Source organism: Meriones unguiculatus, chromosome 21 (assembly GCF_030254825.1).
Source record: "Meriones unguiculatus strain TT.TT164.6M chromosome 21, Bangor_MerUng_6.1, whole genome shotgun sequence".
Classification (NCBI taxonomy): Eukaryota; Metazoa; Chordata; class Mammalia; order Rodentia; family Muridae; genus Meriones; species Meriones unguiculatus.
The window spans coordinates 51,080,210-51,092,598 of record NC_083368.1 but is presented as its reverse complement, the minus strand read 5'-3'; the positions used below and the strand labels follow the sequence as shown (position 1 = coordinate 51,092,598).

General features: G+C 40.4%; 1 protein-coding gene across 3 annotated transcripts in view; it reads left to right on the top strand.

Annotated features, from left to right (window-relative positions):
- The window catches only part of Aass (aminoadipate-semialdehyde synthase), a 57,018-nt gene extending 49,521 nt beyond the window's left edge, over positions 1–7,497 (top strand). For all 3 annotated transcript variants that reach the window (XM_021656746.2, XM_060373874.1, XM_021656747.2), the window contains exons 20-24: positions 236–331; positions 2,515–2,630; positions 3,278–3,366; positions 3,859–4,035; positions 5,982–7,497. In XM_021656746.2, the coding sequence (XP_021512421.1) occupies positions 236–331; positions 2,515–2,630; positions 3,278–3,366; positions 3,859–4,035; positions 5,982–6,100 (597 nt within the window). In that variant the 3' untranslated portion in view covers positions 6,101–7,497. The remainder of the gene's footprint in view (positions 1–235; positions 332–2,514; positions 2,631–3,277; positions 3,367–3,858; positions 4,036–5,981) is intronic.
- Positions 7,498–12,389: the final 4,892 nt, after the last annotated feature.

Here is a 12,389-nt window from a genome sequence, read left to right as displayed (position 1 = left end):
TCATTTACAAAATCTTTTATGCAAACCAGTTGAATTATCATAACACTGTTAATTTTGATCCCAAATCAGCAATGAAGATTATTTCTAAATGAGTTATAAAAATAAAATGCTCCTTTAAAAAAAAAAAGGTTAATTAGTTGTAAAGGTAAATTCTTCTTCTTCTTCAAAAAAAGAAGCTAAAAATTAATTTCTTTTCAAAGGGAAAAATATTACTGCTTATTAATTCTTGCTTCAGGGATATTCCAAAGCTTTGAATGGATTTGTAAAGTTGGGACTCATCAACAGAGAAGCATATCCTGCCCTCCGACCTGAGGCTAACCCTCTCACCTGGGTGAGTATCTCAGAAATCTGGGCCGTCTGCTGCACACACACCTTCTGAGAGAGCCAAGTGTGATCTCTGCTCTGTACCAGCCAAAGCATCCCTTCTCTAGCTGGAGTAAGAGGATGAGGCCTCATGAGCATCTCCTTCCCATTCAGCACTTTGCGAGGATGCTTGCAGAGAGATCTTGCCAGTCCTCGGGTTGTGACATTTATGATCATGAGTAATAAGTTTGTTACTCAGTTTTAGGCATTTCTGTGTTATACCCAAATCCAAGGAAGCAGGTTTCTCCCCATGGATTGTTGCAGGATACTGTTGCAGGATACTGTTATAGTCTAGAAAACAAGCAACAAACTTATCTCCCTGAACAAAACTCAAGTCCAAGTGGATCAAGGACCTTAATATAAAACCAGATACACCAAGTCTGCTAGAGGAGAAAATGGATTGAACTCATTGGCACAGGAGACAACTTCCTGAACAGAATACCAACAGCACAAGTGTAAGATCAACAATCAATCAATGGGACCACTTGAAACTGAAAAGCTTCTGTAAGGCAAAAGAAACCATCAATAGAATGAAATGACAGTCTACAGATTGGGAAAAGATCTTCACCAATTCTATATTTGACAAAGGGATAATATCCAGAATATATAAAGAATTTAAGAAATTAAACACCAACAAACCAAATAATACAAACAAATAAATGGAATACAGAGCTAGACAGAATTCTCAACAGAGGAATCTTGAATGGTAGAGAAGAACATAAAGAAATACTCAACATCCTTAGTCATCAGGGAAATGCAAATCAAAACAACTCTGAGATTCTATATTACACCTGTCAGAGTAGCTAAGATGAAAAAACTCAAGTGACAACACATGCTGGAGAGGATGTGAAGAAAGGGGAACCCTCCTCCATTGATGGTAGGAGTGCAAACCACTTTAAAAATCCATCTGGAGCTTTCTCAGAAAACTGCAAATAGCCATACCTCAAGACCCAGCTATAGCACTCCTGAGCATACACACGAAAGATAGTCAACCATACAAGACATTTGCTCAACCATGTTCATAGCAGCTTTATTTGTAATAGCCAGAATCTGGAAACAACCTCAATGTCACTCAACCAAAGAATGGATAAAGAAACTGTGCACATTTACACAATGGAATACTACTCAGACATTAAAAAGAGGAAATCATGAAATTTGCAAGCAAATAGATGGAACTAGAAAAGATCATCCTGAATAAGGTTGACCCAGGAAGACACACATGGTATATAGTCACTTATAAGTGGATTTTAGTCATAGTACAAGATAGACATACTACAATTCACAGACCCCAAGATAAGCCCGATGGGTAGGCTTCATATCAGCCCGGTAGTTAAAGGAGTGGGGGATATGGCTCACATGGACTATGTTGCCTGCTTCTTGATCACTTCTGCCTGATGGGACTTCCCTGCAAGGCCACTGGGAAGGAATATGAACTCAGCCCTCATGTGCATAGATGAGCTGGGGTGTCTGGATGGGGGGGGGCTCCCTCTTCTGAGGAATAGGGGAGAGGGGTTGTATGAGGGAGGGTAGGACTGGGAGGAAAAGAGGAAGAGGTCTATAACTGAGATGTAAATTGAATTAATTTAGAAAAATCAACTAAGTGCAAACCATGCTGTACAATGAAAAAAAAAGATGAAAAGAAAAAGAAGAAAAGAAAAAGAAATAAGAAAAATCTATGGCCGCTCTTTTAAGTGTTCTTTTAAAATTTGATTCTCTGCAAGGTATTTCTCAACTATTGAAGCTACAAAAGAACTCTGGTTGCCAGTGGAAACCACAACAGTAAACCCCTTGTACTTTAACCTGCTCCACATTGATTGCTACAGGGTACAGGGGTGGGGAGGATGCAGGTGGTGTGCATGATTGAAAAAGTGATGGAAAGTTACACGAGCAAAGAGTGTATTAGTGTTTCTCCTTTTTAGCGTTGAGTGAGTAATAGACACTGTTCTGGAATTTCATGCACTTGTGATGTCAAGATATTCATGTATGTATATATTTATACACATCAATTGTGTTTTAATTTTTATTTCAATTATTTCCAACATACTTCTGAGGTATATTTGGTGTCTGATGTCCTGTTAGAATTATTTCTCAGCTAACTGATGTTTTACCACTTACATAATTAACTTTTTTCGTGTTCATTTTTCCAATCAGAAACAACTTCTGTGTGATCTCGTTGGGATTTCCCGCTCGTCTTCATGTGAGGAGCTTAAGGAAGTAGTCTTTACAAAGTTGGGAGGGGACAGTAGCCAGCTGGAGGCTGCTGAATGGTATGCACCCATCTTTTCATTTAGACCAAAACACATTGGACGAATGATTAAAGACTTAGCCATTTCTGGCTAAAGAAAGGCTATGACTCATACACTTTGTACTTGTCTTTGATTAGCTAGCTGTTTATTAGTTAATTAATGCTCATTAGTTGGCCTTATATACAGATTATAATTTATTGTTTTAATATTGGAATAAAAAGTAAGTAAGTAAGTGAAAAAACCTGATAGCAATTATGACCTGGAAAGTGTTTATTTTTGAAGCATTTTTTCAGTCTGTTTCTGGATAAATTGGGATTTCTCTGATTTTCTGTAGCAGATTTTCTGAGTGTTTCCTAACGATTGCAGACCATTTATGTGACTGTGATATATCATTCAGACAGGTATACATAATGTGAGACAACTAATCTACAAATTAACTCTTAAAATTCTATAAATGAGCTTGCAATGTTTCATCTCTGCTCTACGAAGCAGTGTCTCGAGGAACCTGGGGGAATTGCAAAGCCAAGGCAATCCTATTCCTATCATTTTTCAGTTTAGGAGAATCTTAGAACCTGTGGGTCGACTCCTAAGGGCCCAGGGCTCTTTCCTGCTCCCCCAAGATAAACCTGCCTAGGTTGCGATCTAACAGTAGCACTTGTGCTTTTCAGGTTGGGCTTACTGGGGGACGAGCAAGTCCCTCAGGCAGAGTCCATTGTGGATGCGTTCTCCAAGCACTTGGTCTCAAAGCTCTCCTATGGTAGGTCATGTTTTTTTCTCAAAACCTTGCTGAAAAAGAGTCACAAGTCAGCTTAGCCGGAGGATCAGTTCCAAGAGCAGCAGCCATGCAGTAGGAAGGGAGAAGTGTGAGAGGGGGAAAAGGCTCTGGGCCTGAGGCAATAATAGAAAAATTGTTAGGAAATCATGAATTCAGGAACTATTGGAAGGAGAAAAAGAGTTTTGTGTTTACTGTATCAGGTAAATACCAGGGCAGTATTTTGGGAGCAATTGTCTGTCTCCCAGAACAATGCCCTTGTCACATCAACCATATTGTTTGATACTGAGAAAAGAACATGGTCAAAGTTTTCATTTTTTTAAGGTTTTCATGTGATCTTCCGGTGAAAAGCATCACAAATAGTTATCTAAAGATCACATGTAATGGGACGGGAAAATTGGAAGGGCACAGAAGGTGAAGTACAATAATGGTTGAGCTATGATGATGATGATTTAAAATGCCTGTATTTATTTTGAGGCCCCAAGGAAAAGGATATGATTGTGATGAGAGACAGCTTTGGCATAAGACATCCCTCTGGACACCTAGAAACTAAGACCATCGACCTTGTGGTTTATGGAGACCTCAATGGTTTCTCAGCAATGGCTAAAACTGTGGGGTTACCAACGGCCATGGTAGCCAAAATGTTGCTTGATGGTAAGTTCCGTTTGTCTCAGGGCCACGTCTGTCTGTTTCTTCATTACCCTCAAGTCACTCAGTGTCTGGACACCAAATACTTGCTTTATTGAAAATGAGCCATCTTGCTGGCTCTTTGACCTCCCCACCCCCAAGGGAGGAGCAGCCTTGCTGGGCCACAGAAGAGGAAGAGGACATTGCAGCCAGTCCTGAAGAGACCTGATAAGCAAAGGTCAGATGGAAGGAGAGGAGGACACCCCTATCAGTGGACTTAGAGAGGGGCAGGGAGGAGATGAGGGAGGGAGGGTGGGATTGGAAGGGAATGAGGAAAGGATACAAAGTAAATAAACTGTAATTAATATAAAAAATAAAATTTTAATAAAAAAAGAAAACAAGCCACCTTAGAGGACACCTGGCTGACGTTCACGTGATGTTGAGGAAGGAGCATAGAGCCTGGTATGGAACCAGATTTCTCTCCAGCATATTTAGAGAGGGGTTGCTCTGAATTAGCAGAGGGTGTTCATTTGTAGATCATCAGAATTATACACTCTTGATGTATTGATTCTCGAGTCTTCACATCACTGAACAAATATTCCCAATGTGCTCCTTGACTTACGATGGGGTTTTATTATGAATAGTTATTGTAAGTTTGAAGATATGTTAAGTAGAGCGGAAGGACTGAAAAGTGTAGTTCAGCAACACAGTCCCCTGTAGAGTGTCCACTGCTTCCTCTTTGACCTTGTGGTTGACTGGTATCTGTGACTGCCTGCTACCTCCCAGCGCCATGGCACACTGTCATAAAGTCAATCACTAGCTTGGACAAAGCTCACACCCTAAGCATAATTTATTCGTAGTGTTTTCGCGCCATTAACAAAGTTGAAAAGCATTCAGCCAAACCTTTCTACTTTTTTCTTTATTCTTCTCTCATACAGTACATCTCAACTGCAGTTTTCCCTCTCTCAATCCTTTTGGCTCCTAAAATTCTTCGTCCCCCTTTTCTGTGGGATGCCCCGAGCTCCACCTAGTGTTTGGCTGTGGGTCTCTGCATCTGCTCCTGTCAGCTGATGCATGGTGCTTTTCTGATGACAGTTAGGCACTGATCTATGAATACTGCAGAATATCCTTAAGAATCATTGACTTCACTTCTTTCTTCTCTCTCTCTCTCTCTCTCTCTCTCTCTCTCTCTCTCTCTCTCTCTCTCTCTCTCTCTCTCTCTCTCTCTCTCTCTCTTTCCTACAGTCATGGTTGGTTCTCTCCTAGGTCTCTAGGCTATCCAGCTTCTGGCTGCCAGACCTTGAGGCAGTGTTATGGATGAGCTCCCTCTCCTGGCATGGGCCTAAAGTGATACCAGACATTGTTTGGCCTTCCCCACAGCTAAGTCATCATTACAGCAGCACATCTTTCCGGCAGGACAAATTATAGGTCAAAGGTTTTGTGGCTGGGTTGGTGTCCCAGTCCCACCGCCGGAAGCCTTTCCTGGTTACACAAGATGGCTGGTTCAGGCTCTGTATCCTCCATTACTAGGAACTGCGCTAGGGTCACCGTAATAGATGCCAAGGAGTTTCTGCTGCACTAGGTTTCCACATAGCCTCCCAAATGGCCTCTGGTTACAGTCATCTCTCCCCATATTCCCTCCTTCATCCCAACGCCCTACCCCTGATTCCTCCTGCTGCTATCTCCATCTGCTCCACTATACCCATGGAATCTATTCTATTTCCCACGCCCAGGGAGGGCCATGTTTCGGCCTCATGAGTGCTCCTTGTTACAAAGCCTCTCTGGGTCTTAGTTGGGACTTCTTGTAAGGACTTAAAATTTTAATTCTTTATGCTCTCCCTTTATGGTCACATAAGACAAATTTAATAGCATTTCTTTGAATATATACCATTTGGTCATAGTATGGGACTCTTGCCGTGGAAATGGACCTTTAACATCACCTTTAAAATGAAAATATTTTTTTTTTCTTTTAGGTGAAATTGAAGCCAAAGGCCTAATGGGGCCATTTACAAAGGAGATCTATGGGCCAATATTGGAGCGGATTAAAGCAGAAGGCATTGTATTTCATACACAGAGCAAAGTCAACCTATAAATGGGAATTTATTTTCTTAGGCATCATAGCTGTCACCTTGTGTATGACAAGCATACTTGCTGATGTGCTAAAGCATGAAGCATGATATGTTTTGAGTAAATTCATGCAATGATGTTTTTGAAACCCAAATCTCTATTTTAGTAAAATTTTTGGAGTAGGATGCCAGGCATTACAGAGACCTTAAATAAGTCTCCTGTATATTTTTTGTGTGTATGTAAAAGTGATGATGATCATAGTTTGTTAATTTATTTTTTCTTTTTTCTTATAAGAATATATCATCAGCAGATGCAGTTGTATTATTTCTTTTTTTGCCAGAAAAAAACTTTATGTAGTTCTATTTTTGTATTTTTCAAACTGATTCTGTTATCATGTTATTCTTTTATCATGACTAATATGGGTGACATATCTACAAACAATTGCAAAAGTACTGTTTCATGCCTTTTGTAAAGTTATGATTTATTTAGTAAATTTTTTGAAAATCGTTTTCTCTTGAAGTTTTGGAAAAGGGAATTGATACAATAAATTCAGTTCTCATTGAAAAACTCTAGCACCCTTCCATGATTAAAAACAAAATTAGGAAACAAAAATTATAAAAAAAACATAACAAATCAAGAATAGAAAGAAATGCCCTTATAGAGGATAGCTATCAAAACACCACAATTTGTATCATATTTAGTGGTAAAATATTGAATGAATTTCGCCTAACATCACAAGACAACACTTGCCTCAGTGATCCGACCTGTATTTCAGGGTTAGGCCAGGGCAAGTAGGCAGAGAAAGAGAGAGAGAGAGAGACCAGAAAAGAAAATAAACTCTATTTACATAGAATCTCCAAGAATTGCACAGAAAGTCCAAGACATAGTAAAAAAAATACAAAAAAGATTTGGAGTCATGAATTTGAAAAAAATGCAGATTCAGGAAGAACTTGGAGAAATTGCCTTCCCATAAATGTATGAATAAGTGAAACAAAAGTGGTTTTAGAAAAACAACATTAAGGAATTTAGAGATCAGAAGTAACATTCATGTTTATGTTCCATTGCCTTTTTAAGTGTACTAAGACAATTAAATAAAGAAAAACAATACTTTTTTATCAAATGATGAATGAAAACATGAATATCCAGAAACAATGAAGTTAGATCATTACCTCATAGCATGTAGAAGAACTGACTAATGGCAGGTCTAAAAACTTTTTTTTTAAAGACCTACTACTGTAAAAATTTTAGAACAAATCATAATAAATCTTCATGTGTTTGAATTAGGCAATGGTTTATTAGTAATTAAAGGAAAAATCACAAGCAACACAAAAAATAGACAAACTGGACATAATAAAAATTTACAACTTTTGAGTTTCTGAGGAAACTGCTGAGAAATAAAAACATCTAATATCTCTTCTAAAACCTGTGGCATCTGTATGTTTTGTAAGTCACTTATTCAAGGAATAATATGTAGCTAGATTATATAAAGAGCTGTTATAACTCAATATGAAAAAGATAACTCAATTTTTCTTCTTTTGGGAGTCCATGATCTGTGCTGTTGTAGACTATAGGGGCTAGAAAGTTTGACTATAGACTCATGGTTGAAATGAAAGACACAGAAGGCTTCTGTGACAAGTTACCCCACCTGGATTTTATATGAGTGGGGGGTGGGGGGAGGGAATCCAAATTCTAGGATCAAAGTTTTCACACTTGAATGGCCAATACGCTACTTACTGATCTATTTCTCCAGCCCCAACATGAAAGCAGAACAGCACCAATCATGGGGAAAAAAATTACATCTTGTTGAATTAGCAAATTTTTGGCAAAAAAATTATTTTCAGGTTGAAAGAAATACTTAGAAGGGATAGAAACCAAATGGAATTGAACTTGTGCAGGGAAGAAAGCAGAAGAGATGTTGTAAAGCACAGGTCTGACTCCTGGCCTGGGTAGTGAGTTAGAGCTGGCCCTAGTGGCCTGGGCGTGGGTGAACCAGCCCCAGGGCTTGAAAGCAGGAGAGCTGACCTGACCCTAGAGAGACAGTGTTGGAGAGCCGCCCACATGCTAGGAGAGCAGAAGAGACAGTTCTGTCCTTTGGCGGCTGCCACAAGCAGGGGACCTGGGTCTACCCCTCGCCTGGGCAAAGCAGAGAGAGCTGTCAGACTGAACAACACAGACATCACCCTGGTGCAGACCCAGAGCTTTGAGTTGGCTGACCCCAACATCTACCTCATCTCTGATGTGCACAGGGCAATGACAGGCTGTCTGAGAGCAGTCCTGGTGAGGATCCAGTATTGATAGTGAGCAGAAGTCAGAGCCTCAAACAGACCAAAGACTCAATGTAACGAACATTTGCAAGTAAAGATGTCTGGGGAAAAAAGATGTCTGAGAAGTTTCTCTAAGGTCGGTCTGTGGTGAGAACTGTGTAGAAGCTGTCACCGGTGATGCAATAGTTCTAATTTCTTGTTAGGGATGTAATAAGACATTTCTGTTTCATGCTCTTATACCATGTGACACACAGTGACACACTGCCATTTCCACACCAAGATAGCTTTGTTTATTTGTTTTCTTTTGAGGGGAGGTTGCAAGGGCTGAGGACGGATATGGAGGGAGAGGTTGATGAGTGAGATTTGGGTACAGGTGTAAAATTCACAAAGAATCGGTAAAAAGTTAAAAAAAAATAACCTAAACATGTTTTAAAAGATGACCTAGTTGCCAAAGAACTTCTGGGTTTTTTTCTTTTATTATTATTATTATTATTATTATTATTTTAATCAGTCCCCAAGTACAACAGCTTGTTTGGTTTCTCACTATGCAGTTTGTGCCTGGCTCAGTGTGAAGAGCTTGTCTATTCCAGGAAGTGTTGCTTGGGCCATGTTGATGGAGACCAGGAGACCTTATTTCAACATGTCTCACGTCATAGATGGTCAGTTGGCTCTGGTTATCAGCTGAAGGCCGGTGTCAGGACCTTAGGTTCTTTTCATTGCTACATGGTTTTGTGTCACAGCCTTGTGGCACTGTTCCAAGAAAACATCCCAAGAGAGTTAGATGCAAGCTAAGCTGAATTCTGCTACTCAACCATGGTAGTCATAAACTGTCCAGGTGACAAGGGCGGTCTGTTCCACTGGTAAATTGGATGACTGGCAAGGGACATAGATGGAACTAAGCTGGGCTTTTGAAAAATAACCCTAAAAGACCTGGAGGGGACAGGAGCTCCACAAGGAGAGCAACAGAACCAAAAAATCTGGGCCCAGGGTCCTTTTCTGAGACTGATACTTCAACCTAGGACCATGCATGGACATAACCTAGAACCCCTGCACAGATGTAGCCCATGGCAGCTCAGTCTCCAAGTGGGTTCCATAGTAATGGGAACAGGGGCTGTCTCTGACATGAGCTCAGTGGCTGTCTCATTGCTCACCTTCCCCTCAGGGGGGAGCACCCTTGCCAGGCCACAGAGGAAGACAATGCAGCCAGTCCTGGTGAGACCTGATAGGCTAGGGTCAGAGGGAAGGGGAGGAGGACCCCTCCTATCAGTGGACGTGGAGAGGGGCATGGGAGGAGATGAGGGAGGGAGGGTAGGCTTGGGAGGGCATGAGGGAAGGGGCTACAGCTGGGATACAAAGTGAATAAACTATAATAAATAAAAAAATAAAAAGGAAAAATAAATAAAAATAATCTACCCTAGGTTGGTGCCCTAAGGACAGTGGCAGGGAGATTTCGGTGAACAGCACTGACTCCCACAACTCAGCCTTTCTTCTTGGCTTCAATTTTGTGTTTTCTCTAGAGAGTTCCCGCAGCCTTTTTGTGTGTTCTCTTGTGCTTCAAACTAGAATCCCACATCGGTAATCTAGGGAAGGTTTCTCATTAAATACTCTCTAAAATCAAATAACCAACACATTAATAAAACAGAAAAATGCATAATTTCAACTTTCCATGTTTAAAGAAATTACTTGAAGTACTAAGTGTAGTAATAGCCTTTGCTATTTTAGTACCATAATTTTGGGAATCCTGATGCTAGTAATTTTTTAATATAGAGACATTAAATGAGTTCGCAACAAAGGTAAAAATTCTTTGCATCAGCCTTCTCCCTGTGGATAATGCAGAGCTATTACAACAGGATAGAAATAAGATAGCAGGAATCTGAGAGCATGTGTTCAACTGTGGAGGGAAACATTTCAAATTAGCCTATCAGAGAAGTTTCTCTAAGGTCAGTCTGTGTCTATGAACTGTTTAGAAACTGTCACTGGTGAAGGACTAGTTATAATTTTTTGTTAAGGATGTAATAAATAAAACATTTTTATTTCATGCAATGTTTTCCTTATTCCTTCAAATCTTGTTTTTCATTTTAAAGAAAATTATCTTTTTTAAACTTTTATTAATTATACTTTATTTACTTTGTATCCCCCCATAAACCCCTCTCTCCTCCCCTCCTAATCCCACCTTCCCTCCCCCTTCTTCATGCATGCCCCTCCCCAAGTCCACTGATGGGGGAGGTCCCCCTCTCCTTTCTTCTGATCCTAGTTTATCAGATCTCATCAGGAGTGGATGCATTGTGATCTTCTGTGTCCTGGTAAGGCTGCTCCCCCCTCAGGGGGAGGTGATCAAAGAGCAGGCCAATCAGTTTATGTCAGAGGCAGTCCCTCTTCCCATTACTATGTAACCCACTTGGACATTAAATTGCCATGAGCTACATCTGTGCGGGGTTCTAGGTTATTTCCATGCATGGTAATTGGTTGGAGTATGAGTCTCAGTAAAGACCCCTGTGTTCAAATTTTCTGGTTCTGTTGCTCTCCTTGTGGAGTTTAAGAGGGGGAAAACACTTGTGAAGTATAATTTAAGGCCAAGGATGTTTGTTTAGATTCTTAACACTGATGTAGTATTTTTCATTTATTTACCTCAATATTTAAAGCCACTCACTTTATAGGAGAAAACAAGTAACAGGGCAGGAGCCTACCATAGAGGCCTCTGAGAGACTCTACCTAGCAGTGTATCAAAGCAGATGCTGAGACTCATAACCAAACCTTCGGCAGAGTGCAGGGAATCATATGAAAAAGGGGAGAGTTAGTAAGACCTGGAGAGGACAGGAGCTCCACAAGGACCACATATATCTGGGAACAGGGTTTTTTCCTGAGACTGATTCTCCAGCCAAGGACCATGCATGGATATAACCTAGAACCCCTGCTCAGATGTAGCCCATGGCAGCTCAGTATCCAAGTGGGTACCCTAGTAAGGGGAACAGGGACTATTTCTGACATGAACTCAATGGCTGGCTCTTTGACCTCCCACCCCCAAGGGAGGAGCAGCCTTGATAGGCCACAGAGGAGGACACTGCAGCCAGTCCTGAAGATACCTGATAAGATAGGGTCAGATGGAACGGGAGGAGGACCTCCCCTAGCAGTAGACTTGGAAAGGGGCAGGGAGGAGATGGGAGAGAGGGTGGCATTGAGAGGGAATGAGGGATACAAGCGGGCTACAGCTGGGATACAAAGTTAATAAACTGTAACTAATATTAAAAAAAGCTACCCACTTTAATGTCTCAACATATTACTATAGGGAGATTTATATTGTGCCAGAATATCATGCAGTGAGAATATTTGTCTTCCAGGTGAAATAATTTGCAAACTTGATGGTAGGCCCAAAAAGGATATGTAACAAAACACACTTCTCAATATCGAAAGAATATGTAAACATAATGAAGTCGCAGCTATGTAATAAGATATTACATTAAACTGTGGAAACAGCTATAGATGTAATGAAACAACGAAGTTTCAGTAATGAATAGAAATGACTGCTGGAGGCTCATCTTACCAATTCAACCCAGCTTCATTATTTTTGACTTGTCTTGGAGTGTAATGCTATCTCAAGAGTCAAGGTCTGAGGGATGAAGAAAGAATTCCATATCTTCCACATACTTTTGTTTTAATCTGTCTCAAGACATATGTGAAAAACCTTTGTAAGCTGCTCCATTGTCATGTGTGTTAATTACATGACCGTTTCCCAGCAGACAAGACTCTGTAAGGGACATCACTATGAGAACACCTAAAGGGGGAAAAGATGTTTCATCACCTCTGAAACTGCGTTGGTGGAAGAAAGACTAAGAAGAAATCAGATCAAATGATGATGGAAGAAACAAGAGTAGGACAGCGTGCTGGGAAAACAACTTAGAAATACAAAACTAGCCTTGGGCCTTCCTCACAGGAAGATGTGACACTTAATTATTTTCTTAAAATCCATAAAGAATTGTTTTCCCACATTTTGGGATGTTTGATGTGCAAACTTACTGGAGTTTTTTGTTTGTTTTCGGCCATTTAGTGGCT